Here is a 23,850-nt window from a genome sequence, read left to right on the forward strand (position 1 = left end):
GTTGTGTTCTTTTTTTCCCTTTTGATTGACAGACTCGTCGTCTGCTCTGTGAATTTACATTTTGGGACCGTTCAACCTCTGATTTCTTACAGAAGACGTAACAAAATATTGGCGACAGATTGTAGTAAGTATAGAATTTCTTGTAAATTAAAATGGGATTGTAATATTGCACGTAAAATTTGAATTTTCTAATGCCATGTTTGTGCATTGACTTGTGTGTGTGTTTGTTGTTTGATCGATCGAGCAGATAGCCCGACTGCCCGCCAGCAACTCCGGCTTGGCATGGCCTAGGCTCGCGCTCTCAAGCCGTGTCCGTGCAGCTGAATGAGGTCGCGAGATTTTGGACCTTTTGAAATTTTGGTTGCGTAGCGTTGCTTGAAACCAAAGTGAAGAAGGAGACAGCTACATGTTTGTCTTCGATGTATGGATATTTCAAGTACCAGGATCTATGCTATGTATCCTAACTCCTATTCCTAAGCCAAGGCTAACGTCTGCTGGAAAGACGATTGAAATTTGAAGAAGAACAAAGATTGAAGAAGGGTTGAGAAGATGCAAGCGAGACTTGCAATAAATGCAGGCGTCAAAAGTTACACATGTCAACCACGTAGCTAGGATTTTATTTCGGGGGGGGGGGGGCCATAATGAGCATGCTCCCTATGGGGGTGCGTGCAGGGAGGGGGGTTGACGTAATATTAGAATATTACTAGACTAAAAGAAGATGATTCGTTGTACCGTTTTTGACTCTTTAATTTGTCTGTATCCAATTTCAAGAACGGTACATCGAATCGACAATGAATCGACTTCCTCAAAGCGCAGAATTTTTGATGTTTCATTAAATTATTAGAGAAAGAAGTTGATTCGTTGTACCATTCTGGACCCTTCCTCGTCTTATAACATTTTTCGCCCCCCCCCCCCCCCCTTGAAGCTTTGATGTGTCTTTAAACTATAAGGGAGAAAGAAGATGAATTATTGTACCGTTCTTGACTGTTTATCCATGTTTTGTTTTTTGGGGGGAGGGGGGACCGCCCCCATCGCTCCCCCCCCCCCCCCCCCTGCATAGAATTAGTGATTCCATATTTTGAAACATTCATTTCTCTGTTATAATTGGTCCAATTAATTAAAAACTTTCTCCATTCTGTTTCTCCTATTGTTCTGCATTTAAACAAATGAACGTATTACAAATGTTGGATTGTCCTTTAATTCAATATGTACTGTTGGTGTCCTTAAAAAATGATTTCTGTATCTTTATAACAATTTTATAAAAATCATGTTGTCTTTCAACTAACAAAATTATCTGTTGTTAATTCTATTGACTATTACTTTTTTGGGGGGGGATTTCACCATTGAATACTATTGGATACACCATCATTTATTGGTATTCTTTCTCACAACATTTAACATTACTAACTTAATTCTTTTTAAATATTGAACTCTATAATTTCTTACCATATCTCCTTTTATCATATGAAGTATTTATGTCTTTTAAATTTGTCTAGGAATCGATAATAATCTTCCTCAATTTTGATAAATTCCAATCATATCAATAATAATGTTCCACAATTTAGATAACTTCCAATCATATCAAAAATAATTTTCCATAATTTGGATAATTTCAAATCCTATCAAATTAATAATAATGTTATACAGTTTTGCTAACTTCCAATATTACCGTATCCATATGACTGTATAAACAGACAATTTTCTGCATTTATCATACATGCATAGTTTGAACAGCTCTTTTTTCAATCCTTTTTGATAATAATCCGAACAGTATATGATCTCGTAATTTTATTTTATTGAACAATTGACTTGCAAGTGCTTTTTCAAGGTACACGTTCATGCTGGATGCTAGTTGCCCTAGAACATTAGGCAAGTGCTTCTGATGCTATTTTCCTGTTGTTCCATGGAAGAAATAAAGCCAATAAACTAAGAATTGTCATCTCAGATTTAACTCTTTTGATAAATTTCATTTATGGACATTTTTCTTAAGTGATAGTGGCTTAGAAAGGGTTAACGAGAAAGGGTTAACTGTCGCTTCTATTTTTTTCTTTCATTAAAGTTAATTTATGGAAATTGTTCTCAGTGCAGTGGCTTAAAAAGGGTTAATGAGAAAGGGTTAACAGTTTCCTTTTCTTCTTTCTTTGATGTAGCACCTGTCGTTATGTCTATAAATCAACCCAGGCCACCCAGGCAACCCAGGTCCCGGAGCCGACGCAAGGCGCACCCTCCAGGACCGGACCCAACCGAAGCCGACAGGGAAGATGAGGAGGGAACCGTGAAGAAATCTCCAAGCCGACGCAAGAAAGCGGGTCTGCACAAGAATAAAAATGGCAATCTAAAAGAGAAATCAGGAAAGAAGACCAGAAAAAGAACTGTGCATGATGACACAGATGATGATGAGGAGGACGAGGTGGATTTGAACATTGATGAAGACAATGATGATGATGATGATGATGACGTGCAGGTAGTTGTTGATGATGATTATGAAGAAGAGGCATTAAGATGGTTCTTGATAAGCCTTAGCTATGTAGTAGGAGTCACTCTAGCTCTGCTGTTGGGGTTCGCCTACTATACCTGCATCTACACAATACATGAAAATCATCTCTGGTTTAGCAGCATAATGGTAAGTCTCAATCTCTTTGAATTGTTAGACAATTGTCAACCCCCATATTTTGTTGTGTTTGAGAATTTCGTTGGTTAAAAAACAATAATTTATCCACTAATTTACTATATAGGCAGCCAAAAGGGAGGCCAATAGGGAGGCTAATATTGGGGAAATATCTATTATCTATAACATCAGGGCCCTGTCTTACAAAGAGTTGCGAAGTCCTCTCATCAATCGCAAGTTTGCCGTCTCCTATCTCTTATGTACATAGAACTTTGTGATTGATATCAACTCTTTGTAAGATTGGCCTGAAAAAAGTCTTGTTTTGGTATGTATTTTTCTTTTTTGTTTGATAAATGAAATTGAAACGAAATGTTTGTTCTGTGTTTCTGAAATGCACACTGACAGTTGGTAAAGATTGTCAAATCTGGATGCCTGTAGTCAATTAGTAAATTGAGTTACATTTTAAACCATGTGCACAAATCCAGGAGTAGAAATGTGCATCAACAGTTAATAGGGTAAGTTTTAATTCTGTTTGTGTATTTACTTTTATCACTGCATAATACTGGAATTACTTGAAAATACATGCCTTCCTTCTTACAAGCTTGTACGAATCCTGGACAACTCGCCACAAAGACAACCCGCCCCAAGACAACCCGCCACAATACCCTGGACATCCCGCCACAATACCCTGGACAACCCGCCACAATACCCTGGACAACTCGCCACAGCCTTTTCGGACAACTCGCCACACTTTTTCCCATCATGATTTCTAGATCTAAAATGAAATGAAATTGTCATTTTTCATGATTTTCGTGCTTTTATAAACACAGTCATTACAAAGAATAAAGAATAAAGTTGATTTCCCTAATTGTAACAATAATATATATTGAAATGAAATTGTCATTTTTCATGATTTTCGTGCTTTTATAAACAGTCATTAAAAATAATAAAGTTGATTTCCCTTGTAACAATAATATACTTTTGATCTAGAGGTCTATAACAGCTGCATTTTTCTGTCCCAGAATTTTTTTATGGTAGGATACTGGAAGCACTGGTCTACCAAACGCTTTTTTCGCGGCGGCGGCGTTCTTTGGTGATGGCTCGATTACATTGCTTTTGTCGAGCGAGTGGATCAGATTGGATCAGCTTATTTTGAAGCCTTTATGGCAGGGCCTGCACTTTTTGAAAAAGTATGTTAAAGAGAAAGAGGAAGAAAGAACGAGTGGCCTGCTAGTTTCACAAATGATGTTTCAAAATATGCTCATCTTGGCGTAATTAAATGCCTAAATCCCCTGAGCTTACAGGGGCTCCGTCCTCTGGAACCCACTAAGGGCCCTAACGTGGGCCCATGGATGCTCATCGGACCGTAAGTATACATACATAAAACCCATGAGCTTCTGGGGGCTCCACCCCTTGACCCCTGGACCCCACTCCACGTCAATTTGCGCTCAACTCACTTTGCTCACTATATACGCTCTATCAGATTGTTGATACTCCACTTCAAAAAACGTTCCGCCAGGGGCCTGCATGTTACGTGTAAGAGTGGTGGCGATGCAGATTTTTCTTCTGCCCCAAAAACGTTTTTGCGCATTACGCCACTGCCCCTGGAGGGTGAGCCCCCTGGAATATTCCCCACCCCCCACCCAAGTGACCCAACCCAATCCCAAAGTGCTTCCGGCGCGCCAAACTGGTTGCGATGTCAGGAATGCTCGTCCCGGCCTCTTTGGTAATCCTGGCAGTGACAACAAATATATTCCCCACTGAAATATAGTACTACTACTACTTCACTACTACTACTACTACTACTACTACTAATAATAATAATAATAATAATGATGATGATGATTACAATTTAACGACGACGGTGATGATGATGACGACAACAATAATAAAAAGTACTAATAATAACTGCAAGAATCCAGACATTGTCTTCAGGGACAACAACAAAGTAAATTTCATCGAGGTCATCGTTCCCCATGACATCAACATCGCCATCAAAGAAAGAGACGTCTCAAGTATGAAGACCTCAGGATAGAAATCGAGAGGATATGGAACGTTCCATTCAATTCAATTCATTTGATATCATTCTCCATTAAAAAAATATTAAAACATACAAACATGGTATATCTAGCGTTAAGCAATTAAGAAAACTCGTAAAATTAATAACAGTTATAATACAATTCTTTTTGTTGGATCATAATGCTAAAAGGCGTGGTCCTATTTTTGTTACTAAAAGTGTAATAGGCCTACTCGTAGTGGTAGACAAACCAATCCACGTGATATTTTAGACTTATAACTTTAAATTGTATGTAGGGTATACTTAGTCTTTAGCTCATGTTTATTGTGTTTTAGAAATATAAAAATGTATATAATCATGTCTATGTATTTTATTATCATATACTTTGTTTTATATATTTTTCTGTATTGTGTTGTAAATATGTAGTGCTATCATACCCCTGAAGGGGGTCCATAGAGTCAAATGAAATTTTATCTTATCAGCGATCCTATCGCTTAGCGTAATATCCAGTCTATACAGGATCACACAGAACTCGCTCTCAATAAAAGATTGATTACATGAAAAATGTGGGGTTAACAAAAAGGGCAATTAGCCTTATTAGCGTCAATCCCTTAGCAAGTATATACTGTATTGTTGAGAAAAGAAAAAAAGGGAAAGGGAAAGCAGAGGGAGCCTGAACACCAAGAAGAAGAAAAAAGGGAAGGAGAAGTGCATTAACTTAAACGTAATGTCATTTATTTTGACTGGAATACAATGATAGAATATGGGATTTATACAATCGTTTAAAAATACTAATTTATTTAGAGTTTTTCATATTAAACGGGATATTTTTCCATAAAACTGGCCCTTTAAAACATTAATTTGTACGGAATTTTAGGAAAATGAAAATTACCAGCATTACGAGTTTCATGAGAATGTATTTCATAATTAAATTTCAATTTACATGACATGGACCTTTGCAATAAAGCCTTGCCACATAAACAGAAATATAGCAATATTTAATTATTTATATCACGAAAGTAACCCAGAAAATCTAGAAATAAACCACATTCCAATTTTATTTCGCGGGTCAACTGCCCACCCCCCCCCCCCCCTGGTACGCCAGTGCTTCCAGTATCCTACCATTAAAAAAATTCTGGGACAGAAAAATGCAGCTGTTATAGACCTCTAGATCAAAAGTATATTATTGTTACAAGGGAAATCAACTTTATTCTTTGTAATGACTGTGTTTATAAAAGCACGAAAATCATGAAAAATGACAATTTCATTTCAATATATATTATTGTTACAATTAGGGAAATCAACTTTATTCTTTGTAATGACTGTGTTTATAAAAGCACGAAAATCATGAAAAATGACAATTTCATTTCAATATATATTATTGTTACAATTAGGGAAATCAACTTTATTCTTTATTCTTTGTAATGACTGTGTTTATAAAAGCACGAAAATCATGAAAAATGACAATTTCATTTCATTTTAGATCTAGAAATCATGATGGGAAAAAGTGTGGCGAGTTGTCCGAAAAGGCTGTGGCGAGTTGTCCAGGGTATTGTGGCGGGTTGTCCAGGGTATTGTGGCGGGATGTCCAGGGTATTGTGGCGGGTTGTCTTGGGGCGGGTTGTCTTTGTGGCGAGTTGTCTGGACCCCGCTTGTACATTGTATGTGTAAAAGCTGAATACAGAATTCAGATCAGAATACTCAATACTGTACTACACAGGGATGCCAGTTTTCAGTTTAGGCAAAAGCAATTTATTTTCAGGCCATAGTTTAGGCTTTTCTGTGTACAAAATAGCTCTTTCTGTATGATTTTCAGGCCTATTGATTAATTTTTACTGACATACTGTGTGTATCTTGTGTTCAAAGTGTCTTCCTCTCATAAGGTACTGATCCTTTGTTCATTGCATCCTCCCATTCAGTTTCAACACAAAGCCTGCCTCTAATAGAGGGAGGTGTATTATAGCTTCTTAACAAGAAAAAAAAAAATCAATAGCCAATTGATTGATTGTATTTAGCTACTACCCTGGAAGCATAGAGAGAGAGAGAGAGAGAGAGAGAGAGAGAGAGAGAGGGGGGGGGGAGGAGAGCATGAAATTTGCAGATGCTGCTCGATCAGCACCGCATTTTCAAAGGCCAGGCTGCAAAGCTGTTTATGAGGTGCTGTGTCATAATACATGGAATTATGGCAATATTGATTTTTCAATATTTTAATAGGTTGTCTTAAAATAAACTTAAAAACATTGAACACAAAACAAGTGCTGTATACAATTGTGTGTAGAGTGAAATTACTTACACATGCATGTACACATACAGTACATGTATACCCGGTACTCTAAAAATATTATTCTATATTTTGCCTTGTGGTTAGTACAATAATGATATTTTTCTAGCAAAATGAAAGAAATTAAAAGAAATCCAATGGGCTTCAAATACACAAGTTCCATGTACAATTGGAATCCAGTTTATACAAGTACTATACATGTACAGTGTACCTCTTTGTAAGGGATTACTGCAGAAGATGAAGAAGAAAAAAACATTTTATTCATTCCCAGTCTCCCTTTTTCCCTAGATCTGTATTTGTGTTTGTCTCCCTCTATATTTCTGCCTTCAAAGTTGTCTCTCTTTCTCGTTCCACTTTCTTATAAACATGCAACTTAAAGTATATACAGTACATGAATGAATTAAATGAAGAGAAATAATCAATCTCGGACAGTTGGAATCCAGTTCATGCAAGTTCATATTGCATCTTGTTTAATAGAAGGATTACTGCAAAATAAAAAAACATGGCATGTAATTCATTCTGTTTCCTTAGATGCATTTGTGTACATACACATGTATGTACATTGTATGTGTCCCTCTAAATGCAGCGGCGGATCCAGGAATTTTTCATGAAGGGAACGCCGAAGCCAACGTGTGTCTTACGGCCCCTGAACACCCCTGGTGGGTTGTACATGTAGGGGCAAAGCCCCTGGATGCTCTCAAGTTTTATCAATTCAGATCCTTCAAAGATGGAGAACTTATTCTTTGGAGCAAGGTTTCCTTTAAAGTTTTATGTTCTACTTTCTCTCTCTCTCTCTCTCTCTCTCTCTCTCTCTTTCATTCTCCTTGTTCTCTCTCCCTCGTTTCTTATTCTCTTTTACCTTCCTTTCTCTTTCTTTTCTCCTTTTCTCTTTCTCCTTTTTCTTCTATCACTCTCTCTCTTTTTCCCTTTTTGCTTTTTAGCTTGCAGACTTTGGTGGGCTGGAGTTTCCATCGCATCTCTCTCTCCCCCTTTACTCTGTTCTTCTACTTTAACTTCTTTTTTCTTTCCTTTCTCCTTATTTCTTCTGTGGTCTACTTTCAAACTACCTCTCTCCCAAAAGGCCAGGTATTGCTGTCCTGTATTCAATGAAGAGATATAATCAGTCTCAGTTGGAGTCCAATTCGTGCAAGTTTCATATCCCAGATGCTCACAGTAGGAACACATTGGTCAAATATCCAAACATCATGAATTGATTAGGATATTTTCTTTCAAAGGGCTTTTCAGAATTGATCTGATTGAAAGGACATGGTATAAAAAGAAATTTCTAATAATAATAATAATAATTAAAGGCCATGCATTGTGTGTATTATATTTCAATTGTAGAAATGCAATGTTGTTTAATAGGTAGGAAAAGCCATCATGTTTGACCGACATACTGTACATGTAGCAACAACTTTATGCAATTCGCATTCTGACTATTGAAATACAATTATTTATAACAGGAAAATTAATTAATTTGTAACATGGCACTTAACACAGATTTATGCATTAGATTTGATTACATTGCGAAAATGGTCTTATTTGATTTACTATTGGGCTGATTTGCATTCCTTTAGTCACAAGTTTGTATTTTGTTGAAGTTAAGACTTAAGATTCCTTAAGGCTTAACACACTACATGTAGTTACATGTAATAGATTTTGTTAAAAATTAACTTATCAATAAAGTTTTGGTTCCCACTGTTATATGAAAATAAATGTTCCTGCTTTAATAGTCAAATATAATAGAAATATAAATACTGTATTTGCCGGCGTAAAGGCCGCAGTATTTTTGGAAGAGAAAATATTAAAAAGTCGGGGTGCGGCCTTTACGTCGAAAGAGTAAAAAAAAAAAAAAAGAAAGTCAAAACCAACACGAATTTGCCCGTATGGGACTAGAAACGGTAAAATAACAATACCACTATTGTACAGGACATTTCCAAACATCTTACCGACAATTTTATCTTGCATTGTTGACATGAAGACAAAAATAAACGTCCTAACACAACATTTGCCGATAGATCTTGATCTAAGTTCGTGCCAATGCATTGCAAAGGTAAAGGAAGGGACAGTCTAACAGAGCTGCCGCGAACATCCATCCGAAGTCGCCATTTTGTTTTTCCATTTCATGCAGTTTCGCATTACACCGTACATTGTGGTAGGGTATATCGGACACCAAATCTGCCTGCGATCACTTTTTTAGCTAAACTTCTGGTAAATTATACGAATATGGATGAATTTGGTATCAGTTTGTAAAAAAAAAAATAGTGTTTTCGAGAAAATTATGATTATTTTGTTTTGACCGTTTTTTTTTTTTTTTTTTTTTTTCCCCTTTGAAATGTCAAAGTTGGGGGTGCGGCCTATGCGGCGGTGCGGCCTTATCGCCGGTAAATACGGTACAGTGTAGACAAATTGTTAAATGTAGAAATTCTACTTTTAATTGTTCTTCTTATCCCATCCTCTAACAGAAAAAAAGGAAAAGTTATCTGAATGGAAGAAAAAAATGAGTGCTCAATACATCTGACAAAATGAAATGCCTAGTGCATATAAACAAGCTGCTGCTAAATAAATCCCAGCAGCTTGAATGGCAGGAAGCATGAGCATTAGTCACTGTCAACCAAGGATCAACCAGCCAATCATATCACAGAGGAGGTGTGGCTCCTGTGTAGTCCTTTACAAGAAGTGGGACGTCCTGGGTGGACTAATCCTCACAGGGAAGTGTTGAAGTGTACACAAGGGGGTGTGGCCTAAAAGTGTGCAGATGCATGTACCCTGCACGATATCACAGTACACTGAACAAGCATTTCATACTTCAGGCGCTCTGCCTGAGAATCCTGCTATTTAATACTCCAAGGGGTTCAGCCGGCCCAGGGTTTACACTGAGGATGTGATTATTGTTCATACTTCATGACAGTGATGATAGTGATGATAGCTAGACATCTTGGGCAAGTGTTTTTGTTGGTCTGCAATGACCTGCCAGTGTTGGATGAGCATTTGAGCACTTTTCGGATCGTTACATAATTTGGAATATATTTGACTTTTTTTCTTCTTCTTGGCAGTGGAATTATTTGGTTTACTCTGGATTCTGTGCATTGATATTTTGATATCTTTTCTCCTTTTGACATCAGGATTAATAAGATATTTTTCAAAGAGAAGACTTTTCTGGAATGTAGTTAGGATAATTTGTTTATATGATTTATCTACTAGAATCACTTATCTTTTCATTTTCCGATAAACACATGATAACAATTTAACCAAACTGTAGGCTTGTAAATTACTAAGCAGTGACCAAGGTATTTGCTAATTCATGATGAATTAGCAAAAGAAATAATTTTCTCACAGTGAAGTTGACTGCGACTCTGTACTAAAACTACTAAGTACTAAAATAATCGCTTCAACTCTTTTGTTTTTTATACCTCTGTGTGCACAACTAGTAGACTAAGTGCAATTTTGATATTTACTAAATTACTGGTAAATTTCGATATTTACATATACTGTATACTGTACACCTGTATAGATATTTGAAGCTGATATACAGGGTTCTTGCATGAAATAAACTATTTTTGGTGATAAGCCCCTTTTAAGTGCTTTTTAATCTCTGGTTGATGGATGACATTCTCTCACTCTGTGACATCAATAGGCGTACATAGTGATCTGATTAAAGAGAATCGACCTTGATATATTATTGTACCGATCCTTGTCACTCACTCCTCCAGTCATCCCTCATATATGGCTGCCACAAAAGAAACGATACAATCATATTTGTGGTTTACCACTTCATGTAAGCCTCTTAGCACGTGGCATACAATAGGATAGCTCAGGAAGAGGTTTGCGGCTGTGTGATGGCCCCGCTAATTTTACAAAAAGATAGCATATTTGAGGGGGGGGGGGGTTAAGTAAAAAGTTTTCAGTTTGCAACTACAAATCTGCTGAGGGTGATTATTTCATATCGACATAGAGTTAAGGCCATTTAAAAATATATACATGTTTAGCGTCCCCGCCCGCTTCCTTTTTGGGGGGCACCTCCCTTTTTTAAATTTTTTTTTTGAAATATTTTTTTTTTTAAAGAAAAAAAACATGAAAAAAACTGCTAAAATGGATCTATTTCTGATTTAAAAAAAAAAAAAAAAAAATCTCGGCGGCCATCTTGAAAAATAGGCCGACTGTCAGGGAAAATGTTACGAGCGGCCATTTTGAAAAGAAAAAAAAAAGGGCCTCCTCCTTCCTATTTTTCAAAAAAACAGGACGCTAAACATGTTTTTTTTTTTAATTTGGCCTAATGCCTTTACAAATGTAGCTTCCGGCTCTCAACAGATAGGCTTAATGTTTTGGTTGCATTATGTACTGTACTACTGTACTGGGTCGAGTGTGGCAAATGTAGATGAATTTCTTGCCAAAGGACGTTTGGACTGGAGCAGGGATTCAAACCTTGTACAACACAGTCCTCATCACCTCGAGATTGCCAAAAAGCCTGCTATTTCTGATTTGGGAAACAAGCCTGAAGTTACAAATCGCGTCTTCATCAGCTCGAGATATTTTGCTCAGCGTTGGCGCATAGTGCGAGTCTTCGGGCTGGTGAGGACACACCAGACAAATAGCAGGATATTTTGCAAACTAGCCCAAGATATCTTGATCATCTTGACCAAATATCCAGCTAATTGCATGTGGGCTGATGAAGACGCAAATTAGCTGGATAATTTGTGATCGGGATAGTTAAAATAGCGGGTTATTTGGCAATCTCGAGCTGATGGAAACGGGCCTACTGTGGTTCACAGTCCGGAGACTTATCCTCCAGACGACAACACCTCTACAAGAAAGAAGATGCTGGAAGGTGTTGCCCTCAAATAGTATCAATTACATTGGTGTATTTACTGTAGCATCTAATGATGATCTCTGCTATGGTCATCAGAGATTAGCTGTTTGCCAATATAATCCCCCTATTGATCCCCCTCAATGCCCTAGGAGTAATTGCATCTCTGCGGCCATGCTTTTAAAATGAGTCTTTATATCGAAGCCATTTATTAGATTGCTGTGTTCATTCAGCAATTGATAATATGCATTTGGGTGGTTTTACCATCCATGGTTCTACATTATTATTAATACAGCAGATGGATCGACTTTCTCTCTTTCCCCAATTCAATTATTCATGACTGGTTAAAAAGAGGTCAGAATACACTTATTACATTGCATTCCTAAGCTTCTGACGCTATAGTGGTAAATTGTCTAAAGTGTTTATCAGCGCACCCAGGTACCTCATTAAATTTCTTCCCTTGTGTTGCATTGCCAGATATTATCAATTATAGACAAGAATGTGACTGGGACACTGTTTGGTTTACAGACAATCTAATTCTACAGGCAAAATATTTACACAGGGTGAAAGGAAGATCGAAAACTGCTTTTAAATGGTTTCAATTGATTGAATGAATAATGGTATTTACAGATAATATATACAGGCCTTAAATTTCGTCATTTTTAGGGCAAGGCCAGTTTGGCCTCGAGTACCTCATATTTTTAAGGGCACCAAGGCCAAAATATTTTTACAAAAAGGGCATCGAGGCCAAAATATTTTACAAAAAGGGCATCGAGTATGAGGCCAAAAAAATTGATTCTATTTTTGTTAGATGTCATGTGTATTTTATGAAACTTGTGCAGGATCAATTTCCCATGACTTTTAGCACCAGCTTCTTCACAGAATGTATAGAGGTCTACGGTACGGGTACATACAAACAAGCAGGCGTGTAGCCACGGGGGGGGGGGGGGGGGGGGGGGGGGGGGCACGGGGGACATGTGCCCCCTAAAATTTCCAGGATCGGTTGAAATTTTTTTTTGACCTCGATCGATTACATGTATGTGCCCCCCCAAACACCAAACTCTGGCTACGCGCCTGCAAACAAGGCGGCGGCCCGCAAGCCTTAGATTTAGCAGCCAGGAGCAAGGGGCAATTTTTTTTTTAAGTTGCCCTTTGCTACGGGAATTTACCAGAGCAAGGGGCAATTTTCCAAAAACAGATAGGTCGCTTATCTAATCATAAGTTCAAAGAGAGTCTACAAATGTTAATTTCATAATGTGAATAGATCGAACGATCAATTTAATAACTTTTTAATCTTAACAATATGAACAGGAAAGATTGATTAAGAACATCAAACTTGCACATTAAACAGTATTTTAAAGTAACTAAAAATATTGATGAGCAAATGAATAAATAAATTGTCAATTTCACAAACATCGAAAGTCAGAAGGACTTAATTGGCAAGTTTACCGGGCCGGGTATTCCAAATCAAAATCGCACCTCACACACAAACCTTCCGCCACTGTCTCGGTAGTAGGAGCAAATTTGAAGAAATTATCTTTTTAACTGTTGTATAGAAAGGTTTACATAGGCCTAACTAATGAAATAAGATGTAAAAATGTCCTTATAGACATTCGACAGCTGAAAGTGACACGCTCAGCTCAGTTGCGTAACGTGCATTCACGAAACCAAAATCGTTCCTCGCACACACACTCTCGCCACTTTTGGTGGGAAGCTGTCGGGCTGGAAGTTTGCCAGCGAAACCGATGCACCCTCGGAATTTTACCGGGACTCGAAACGTTCGTCTTGGGAAGCTGGCGGGGTAGCTTTTTGAAGCGAGGTCGGCTGGTGGCAAAATGAGAGTAACTACGATCGAGAACATCGTAGGTGTTCTTAACTTATTAATAAGATAATTCCAAATTCTATTTGAGATAAAATAATAAACTAGGAATACAAACAAACCTCGACAGATCTCTAATGACTATTTGAATGCTTGTTTATTTCTCCATTTGACGATTTGTTTTCTTGATCCTGGCCTTCGATTTGTACGTACGTGCGTGCGTCAATAGCATGCACCATATGCATATCATGCGATCGCATAATATGAACGTACGTACGTACGTACGTGCGCTAGCGCATTGCCTATATAATAACAAAGGGCGCATTTTCACGGCACTTGCGCCTTATTAAAGCACTAAATACGAAGCTAGAAGAGAGCTCGTGGGCGGCAAACTGTTCGTGATTCGTGTATTTTTACTGTTCTAATAATTTATGGGCGCATTTTCACGGAAAACACTTGCGCCTTGCCGTCTAGTTTTAGATGATTATGGGCGCAATTGGTGGTTTTATGTGCGCAAATTTAAAATAAAAAGGGCACGTCCAGTTGGAAAAAAAGGCACGTCGGCCAGTTTGAAAAAAAGGGCACGGCCTTTTTGGCCGTGAAAATATCTTTTTTTGGGAGGGCACCGCGGCCAGTCATAGGGGCATCGACGGCCTGGCCGTCGATGGCCGTCGATTAATTTAAGGCCTGTATATACAAGAAGACCTACCTGGGTGTGTTGGGGGTTTCCTAATGGTTTACCCTATGAAGCCAATTCCCTAAACTAGAAATATTGATAATGTGTAGATTATTCTGGCCACCACAAAATTGGGGGGGGGGGGGGTAAATAAGAGCCATGCTCTTTCAATTTGATTTATCATAAAAATACTATTCAATTCAATTTTAAGCTCTGATGGCAATCAACTGACAGAATTATTCTATTTGATATAATTCAAATAGAAAGTATACTGTACAGTGTCTGTCAGAAACATGTACTTGGTATATTTGGAGTAATGTACATGTACTTACAGTGTATATCTTTCACAGTGGATACAATACACACACCATTGGACACGAACGTGTCATCATGATCCCATCACAGACAAATCTTGAACAAACTGAGCAAAGCCTCTAGTGTAAACAAGGCCTTTCAATCGATGACAGTTGGTGTTGACCAAATAGAAACCTGTCATAACAGTGTCATCTGTATTTTATTTCTTTAATGAGAGAAGGGTACATGTAGAAGCATACATTTACATGTACATCCACTCTTTTTATTATAAAATCCCAGTTCTTCTTGAAACCAAGAAAATTGACTCTTTCCCAATTTTTTTTTTTTTTTTTTTTTTTTTTTTTGTGTGCCAATGTCCACTGCTCTGGAAACAGATCTTTGTCTATAAAGTAGGATTGCTAGAGGCACACTGAAAAGTTCATGTACTGTTCATATTTTGACAAGGAGGGAATGTGTTTTATTGAGAAACTTTTCTATGCTGGTGATTACTGAAATTAGATTAACTAAATAAGTGTGCAAAAGAGTAATCAGTGATAACCTGTAGATATGTGAAATCATTGGATTTTGAGTACTTTGGCTTCTAACAATATTAGAAATCGCTTGTGACTCAGCCTGGGCTGCATCAACTCAAAATTTGACCTTATTCTATTTTGAGCCCCCTCCCCCTCCCTCCCCACACAACCTCCATTACCTGTGTTGCATCCTCCTAGCTGATATACTACACATGATTCATATTATACTTCAATATCAAACAGGATGTCATGGAGAATTATGGGCTCCCTTGCCAAATATGTTTGAACTGGGCAAACCACTCATAAAGTTTGACAGTCGGTTTATATTGCCTCTCCCAATGTACAGTACATGTAGGCCTACAGTAGTAATATAGAACTCTACAGTGACTTCTACACTAGTGTAACAGTGGTACGGGGGCAATAAGTACCTACTGTACACGTGTACAGGTGTATGATATTCAGAATAACTTCAATATTTTTGTGAAATTATCTTCCCATTAAAACAACTATAATGCTTTCAAAGTAGGCATATATTAAATGGTATCATGAGTGAAGTTGCAATTACTGTAAAACTTGAATTGTTAAACATGGCATATGAATGTACATGAAGCCCCCCCCCCCCAGCTTTCCTTTAAAAACAATTTTGAACAAACAGTCTTTTGCAGGACTACACGCCCTCAAGAAAGACTACCGACAGTCCTTTTCAGGACTCCTCAATCCTCTCTCTCTCTCTCACATGGTGCACCTGCAAGCCTACTGTATAATTTTGAACCAATTCTTATCTCAGACTGTTTGGCGAGAATCGATTAATTAGTGTCACATAATGTGAAATTGATTACTTGGCGATCTGTATCATTCATCTACATGTGTATTTCATGATTTAAAATCTTATCTGAAGCAGAATCATGGGCCCTCTGGAATATCACTCCAGGCATTTGGTCTTTTAAGAATCCATTTGACCCATTTGCATTTCGTTTTGTCCCATCCAAGTTCACAAATGGTTCAATCATCATTTATCTGTCAAACTATTGCCCTTGCAAATCAGTTACAGTTTACTTTGGAGGTTTATTGTTACAGCTCAATCTATCATTCTTATTAAAGACACTGGGATAGGTTAGAAAGGACTCCCATAGGTAGAGTAAGTAAGCTGTTTAGTGAAAGGCTACACCACGTGAGGTCTGTCTGTAATTTAAGGGTACTTTTTTAGTTATACATGTACATGTTCAAACATGTAATGTACATCGAATGGTTGTAAATTACTGGTAAAACAATATTACATAGAGTATAGACACAGAGAGAGAGAGAGAGAGAGAGAGAGGGGGAGAGAGAGAGGGGGGGGGAGGTAGGGACGGAGGGAGGGGGGGAGGGAGGGAGAGAGACAGAGACAGAGAGAGACAGAGATTAGGAGAAAGAAGTGGCACAAAAGTTCAACAATTTGGTTTCATTTTGAACTGAGTAATAGGATATTGATGATTATTGTTTAATTGTTTTGTTATTGTTTATAAACTGCTGTAAATTACATTTAAAGACAATATTTCATAGGTATCGATATAGCAGCAGCATGAAGATAGATTTGGCCAGAGAAGTACATTGAAATACAACGCTGAAATACAATGATTGATGATTGTGTTTGTGTACATTACTTGTAACAGTAGGTCTTTTGTGAGAAAAACCTTTACAAATTCATTACAAGCCTTTGGCATACTTCGTAGCTCATTTTTCATGGTCCATGTGCTTGTATTTGTCATAACCCTTATCTGTAAGTTTTATCGGAATGAAATGAATAACATTTACAAGGTAAATGGGATTTTGGTTAGTAATTGATTTGTTCCTTTTTAATCTAAAGAAGCATGTGCCTCAAAGCTTGTCATGTAGATTGTTGATGTACAGCGTATGTACTCTACATGTGAAAGCTTCAGTTTTAATTTTCAAAAGTTAGCAAAACTGGTAAGTGGTAACGTCATACACTGATGAATGATCTGTCTGCATCATCATCACATTTCATTGACAGTCTAAACTCACCTGAATGCAGTGCGTCCAGATCAAAAGACCTGTTTGAAAAGAAACAAAAATCATTGTTCCTTTCATAATTATTCTAAAGTGATGGATTAAGTTTGGTATGTGGTCATGAATCCAACAGGACTGCACCACAAATGCGCCTTTAAATACCGATGTGAAACTCTCAATACTACAGCTAGCGTGACTAAACCTCATATATTATTTAGCTCCAGGCATGTATTGAAATCATGAGAATAGTTACTGTAGTCCTTTGCCAACTGCGTGGTAGTATGCTTGCGGCAAGTTGATTGAAAACTTTTGGCAGAAAGAATCTTCATCGGGGTGATATGGAGGGCACATTTTGAAATGGATTTAACCCCTTTTTAAAAATGACAGTTATCTTTTGAAAATGCTGTGTATTCTGTAAAAATAGAAAGAATTTTCCAACCAATTGTTTCCTCTTCTCTTATTCAGTTATTGTTTAGAAATAAAGCCTCATTCTCAACAGATCAGATTTTTGTTTGTGATTGAGGATAAACTCGAATAAGCTTACATTTGAGATAATCTTCGCGACGTACATCTTCGTACATGTACTTTACTGCTTTAATATCTCCAAAGAGCCATATTATTATGTGTGAAAGCATGTTTGAGTCAGAAGTTTTCAACATGCTGTTTGAAACATGAAAAGGTTGAACCAAAGAAACTTTGTTAATAACTGCTTTTTATGCCGGAAAGCGTTATGCCATAATGAGTATGTTCTTCGATTCTTTCTTTCTTTATTTCTTTCTCAATAATTTTTCACTACACTCCCTTTCAATTTGCCCTGCCAACAACCTTGGCCGACATGTCCATGTTTTATATTCATTCATTGTATACCAGTATATTCTTTGAGAATTTCACTTTCTTTCCTTCCTTGGTGGAATTCATAAGTGAGAACTTCACCTCTGTGGGAGGCTGTTCTTGTAATACTCCTTTGGGTTAGGGTATGGATTGGTGATGGTTGAACTCATCTTTCATTGAGCCTGTCTGCATCAGGTGGGCGTGCCTTCAAAGGTATCTGATCAAGGCCATGCAATGGGATGGAATTGTCCCCAAGAGGGTCATTCACACACAAGAAAAAAAGGTCGCATTACTTTTTCATGCTCCTTTATGAATTCACCCATATGAATTTCCATCCCTTGAATATTGTTATTCAATTACTGAAATGAAAGAAACGAGGTAAAAGAGTTTTTGTGGGGGATGGGGCTTACCAGAACTCTGCTTGAACTTTTAAGTATAGTCTTTATTAAATGCAGAACATTTGCGTGGGACAATTGCATTGAAACTCGTCACCTTTTGTCTCTTGCTTTAAAGGCCCACTGCACTACTTGTAGCTACTTGCGCCCTCTATATAACAAACAATGCCTAATCGGTGACCATTGGTCCCCCATGATCCTCTTTTTCTTATGTTAACTGAGAGCTGAGTTGATGAGATAACCTCCTGTCCAGTGACCTTGCAGGGCAATCTAATCCCTCCTATAAACTATGGCAGATAAGCTTTAAAGGTGGAATACAGGTAAAAGGGATAGGTTCAATTAGAGGTTAAAATGGAAAATTAATCCCAGAAAACCATATAGCATACATGTACATACAATGAAGGTTACATATCAAGCAGGATATTTCACTTTGAAATAGAATCGCTTTGTGCATCATTTGCATAAATTATGCATAATGTCCCCTTTTAAGTTACTTCAACTTGTAACTTACATGTAATTGGTTTATTACAGGATTCCCAAATTTGACACACACAACCTTCATTTTTCATTTTTTTGTTAAAATCGTTTTGGGCAATCTTAATGTTAGTTATTGAATTTGATATCTCATGTATTCCTGACAGTAATTGAAGTATTTTAAAATGAAAAATGGAAGAAAAGATACTGTTCACCTTATTTCCCATTCTCTCACTTCAGCTATCATCATGCCTAATTCCAGTACAAGCCATCATACCACTGCTGATCTTAATTTATAATAACCTAGATTATTAAAACCTCAGAAAAACATAAATGTATGCTTTCAAACTTCAATTCACACATCACTTAGCAACCAAACATGAAAAGGAAATAAACCAAAATATATTTTTAAACCCTAATCCGATGGGAAATCGGACAGAAAACTGTGTTCTGTCAGGGTATTTAAACAATTATCAGTAGATTATTTTTTCTGGTTTGAAATCCATGCAAATTTGCCCTAATCCCACCCTTAAAAAACTAATGAGAGTGCAGCTGGGACTAGGCAATGTTTTCATTTGATGCCAAGACGGTCTGTAACTTTTTAGCGTAGGAGGCAACACTTTCAGACACCCATCTCTAGGGAATACCTGCCCCCTCCTTTTCATCTTTAGTTTCATTCCTGACAAAATATCCCTTCATGTTTAAACCTCCCACTTTAATGGCACCCATGCAGTGACTTCACTTTTTATTTCTTAAAGATAAACTTGAGTTCTGGTAAAAAAAGAAAATGAATTCTCACAGAATCTAACGAAACTTACACTGAATGTTCAAGATTACAAATAAATGTCATGTGCCAAACAATTTTTGGAAGAAAATGTATACTGGCTGAGTAATGAGCATAGAAAGATAAGGAAATCAGGGTAGTACTAGCCCCGACACCATGTGTGTTGTCCCATATACATCTTTCTGCATAAGTGATTGTTACTTTACCAAGACTCTGCCAAATTTATGATGATTTTGATGACTCCAGAACCTTGCATTAAACACCATCACTTACATGCTATATGATCAACTTTTCTGATCCATTCCACACCTTTTCTTTCACAATGAATCGCATTTCCAGAACTCAAGTTTATCTTTAAGTCTAAGACCATGTTTGTCAAACAAGTGCATGGCACCTTTGGTCGATGGGGTGGGCTGTCTATGATGTTACCTGTGGGATCTTAGTTCACTTATCTGGATCATGACTATCCCTCCATTCAGACTAGCAGCATTCATTGTACAGCTACATGTACATGTATATGAGTCTCTTATAGATACATGTTGCATAGGGAAACACCTGTTTGGACATTGTTTTGAACAAAAACTCAATAAAAAATCCGCATCCCGTTCTAGTCTGAAGACATATTGAAATATAACCATATAAGTGGGCAGGGCTTATGGTAAGCATTCACTCGTGATTGGCCAGCTTTCATGTCAGCTGACCTCGTCAAAACCAGTTTCTTTATAATACATACATTTCTTTAAAGGATGTTGTTATCTAGTCTACATGTATACACTCCTAATGCTTGTATCGATGATTATTTATACAACATTTCTTTAAACGAGTTTCATATGAATTTCATAGAGTCTGAACAGGCTATTATAGCACTTGAAGTAATGAGACCTTCTGTTTGTGATGATTTTGTAGTTGGATCTGGGAGCTTTGAAGGTGCCTGTTATTGTTTGGTCTTTGAAAAAAGAAAGTGTGCCATCGTCAGCATCGTTTAACTCTTGGAGTTTTTTCCTGTGGTGGGACGGTTTCATTTTTGTAATTGGATGTCGACTGAAGAATTTTCCCCCCTCTTCTTTTCCAAATCTTCATATTCTGGTGGTATTCATGCTCTTTTACATTGTGATCTGCTCCAGTTTACTATTGTCTACGGTGTAAATCTTTCATGCAAATACATGTAGAGCTGTGTTTATTTTTGGACACTGTACATGGAATTGATTAGTAATAGCAGGGAGGTGACAGAACATGTTCCATCCAATGTACATTTGTATGTACGATTCATTTTTTGTAATGTATGTATGGGACTATGGGTTTAATGTTATTTTCTAAATCTTTTTCAACAAAGATCTTGATTTGCATTCGATAACTGGAATACTGACGACTGTGGATCATCATTAAATCAACATGGAAGAAAAATTGGCACCGAGTGAAACCTTGAGAGATACAAAAATGGAAAAGATGGTCCAAACTTCAGTACCCTCTGTAAATGGCAAAACTCCTGTGAACTGCTGTGAAAGCGTTGGATCCGCCAGTGGACACACCAATGGAAAACTCCGAGAATCAAACAGCGTCGGCCAATCAAATTGTGTCGGTCAATCAAATAGTGTCGGTCAAACAGACTGTGTTGGTCAATCAGACATTGCAAAGAATGGACATTCAGTGAAATCCAATGGTCATCCGCCTGGCCAGAGGAATGGAAGGATGATGAGGAATGGGAGGATGTCCAATGGAAGGATGAGGAGGATGAGGAAACCATGGGGATGGGTTGATTGGTTGATATTGGCCTTTGGTGTTGGTGTTGGGGTGGGTGTGGGCGTGGTCTATGCGTGGTTACTCTACATGCTACATGAAAACACTCTCTGGTTTACACACATCAAGGTGAGTACTGTTTACAATGTTCCTGTGACAAACATAATTGGCATGATACAGTATGTATAACTTTTTTCTTCACAGAAACAATTCAGAAGGCTCGTATGAAGACTTGTTGTGGTTGAAATTATACTCAGTATCAAGGCAGGGCCTTTTTTTTTCTTAAAAATTTAGATAAAGTTTTAGTTTTGCTTGTTCAGTTCTTTTTATTGCATTGTGAAAAATACTGTATCAAAGTGCATCTTCATTGCTAGCTCCAGGAGCTGAATCAGTTTGCATAAAGTGCATTTTCAGGTATTTTTTTTTACTGCAACTGTGTGGATTGCACTTGTGCAAGCTGTCCATGTCCATGATTTATGGAACATTTACAGACATTGTGGTGTGAAGTGCTTTGACCTTATATTAAATGTAAGGACAAGTCTCATGAAAATGCAACAGAGGGATATCTTGTTACTTTGAGAAGTTCATCCCTATTAAACTAGAGAAGTTGTGTTTAATATGCTAGTCTGAACCTGCCACAAGGTCAGATGAACACATTATCTGTTGAGTTGAGGGCCAGAATGGCATTAAACCTGTGTTAAATAATATGAGTTAATGTATGTCATTCTGGCTCTGAAGAAATAATATACACCTGGGGGGCGTTTCACAGAACTTGTCATCAGTGACAAATAACAGTTTTTGTTATAAGCTACTGAAATCCCTGCTTCTGATTGGTTATCAGCAGATTTGTCACGGATTTTGGTCATTTGTCATTGAAAAGAGGCTTTATGAAACGGGTCCCTGTACATGTACGTTTAGGCCCTAGTAATGGGTGTGACCTTATTTAAGGATATGTCTCAAGAGAATTCTCTGGGAGATGGATCACTCTTAAGAGCAATGTGTCATCACAGATTAGTCCCCTCCTAAATTGGATGGTGTGTTACCTACCTGCAGGTCACACCTGTTTGTTATTACTTACATGATCTTCAGACTTGCAGGCTTATTCTTGTGAGCAAGCATTGGTGAGTTTTGACCCAATGTAAGGACATGTCTCATGGGAATGTTTTGGGCATTTCTTTCAAGGTGACACCATCAACACTGATTAGTCCCTTCCTGCATTTATATTGGGTAGTGTTCTGACATTCAGGTGTGCACCTTCTACAGGGTCAGACATTGTCTGCTGAGAGCCAGAAGGGCACCATAAGACCACTTGCACAGAATTCTCTGCAGATGCTGTACATGTTGTTACCTAAGGCCTAAATAGAAACAAATGAAATCGACCGACCGACCCATGTTTTGGCACCTAAAGGGCAATACAACATCTTTTTTTGTTAGGCCTAATGTGAGGACTTGTCTGGGGAGAATGCTATGGGAGGGGTCAGGGTGTCAATACCTCTGGTTATAATATCTCTTCCTCTGATGAATGATGTTTGACCATCAGGTATGCACTTGTAACACTTGTACAAGGTCATACTCAGTCTGACTGTTCAAATGAACTGATTTCCGTTAGCCTATGAATGGGAAATCAATATCAATTTGTATAAGTTGAAAACCTGTAGTTTTCCATTTTGTTTCTCCTTTTTTTAAAAACTTTTTTTTTTCCTTTTTTTAATACCTTGTTTTTTTACACCTTTTTTCTCCGTTTTTATTCTCTTTTTTTTTTCTTGCACTTACCTCTACCCTAGTTAGTACCTATTGTATTTATTTTTTCTTTATTGGTTGCATCACCATTTGCTTGTCATTGTTCACCCGTAAAGAGGGAGCAAAACAAACTTTCTTATATCCTCTGTGTGCTTTTGAATTTCATTTCAATTTTGTCAGATCATTGTTACATTAGAGATGAGCTTATTATTACTAATCCTTCCAGGTACTTTGTGGATCATTCAAATCCCAAACACCTAGCATGACTTCCATTATTTGTTTTGAATGCTCCAGACACTCTTGTTTCCCTGTCTGTAATCCTAACCTGTGTACCTGTTTAAATAGTCTGCTTGTACAGACTCTATTTTACACTTGAAGATAAATCCATGAATCATTGAGCTTGACTTTATGTATAAATGGTCAGTCTTTGGCAGCTACATACTGTAGTCTCATGGTTCAGACACTCTGCTACACATTGCAACTGATAAGGGTTTGTGCCTACAAACTACATGTATACTAGGAATTCACCAGTAATTGGTATACATTATTAATGTATACCAATTACTGGTGAATTGTCATTTGGTCTACAGCCAGTTCGTCCACATGTACTTCCCAATTAGTCTATTCCCATATGGTCTACACCCAGTCCGTCTACTATCCACTTGGTCTAAAAATAATTTAATCATAAATAATTATCATCAATTGATTATTAGACCTTATGGATGGATGGTAGACAAAGTGGGCATTAGACAAACTGGGCATTAGACAAACTGGGTATTGGACTAACTGGTTATCAGACTAAATGAACAATAGACCAGATGGGTAGTAGACTAATATTAGATTAGAC

At 37.5% G+C, this 23,850-nt stretch overlaps 1 protein-coding gene across 1 annotated transcript in view; it reads left to right on the top strand.

Annotated features, from left to right (window-relative positions):
* The window catches only part of LOC578625 (probable C-mannosyltransferase DPY19L3), a 65,733-nt gene continuing 41,883 nt past the window's right edge, over positions 1-23,850 (top strand). Inside the window, exons 1-2 of the mRNA XM_030994357.1 lie at positions 1-124; positions 2,151-2,623. Of these exons, the coding sequence (XP_030850217.1) occupies positions 2,162-2,623 (462 nt within the window). The 5' untranslated portion in view covers positions 1-124; positions 2,151-2,161. The remainder of the gene's footprint in view (positions 125-2,150; positions 2,624-23,850) is intronic.

Source organism: Strongylocentrotus purpuratus, unplaced genomic scaffold (assembly GCF_000002235.5).
Source record: "Strongylocentrotus purpuratus isolate Spur 01 unplaced genomic scaffold, Spur_5.0 spur5_scaffold_21, whole genome shotgun sequence".
Lineage (NCBI taxonomy): Eukaryota > Metazoa > Echinodermata > Echinoidea > Camarodonta > Strongylocentrotidae > Strongylocentrotus > Strongylocentrotus purpuratus.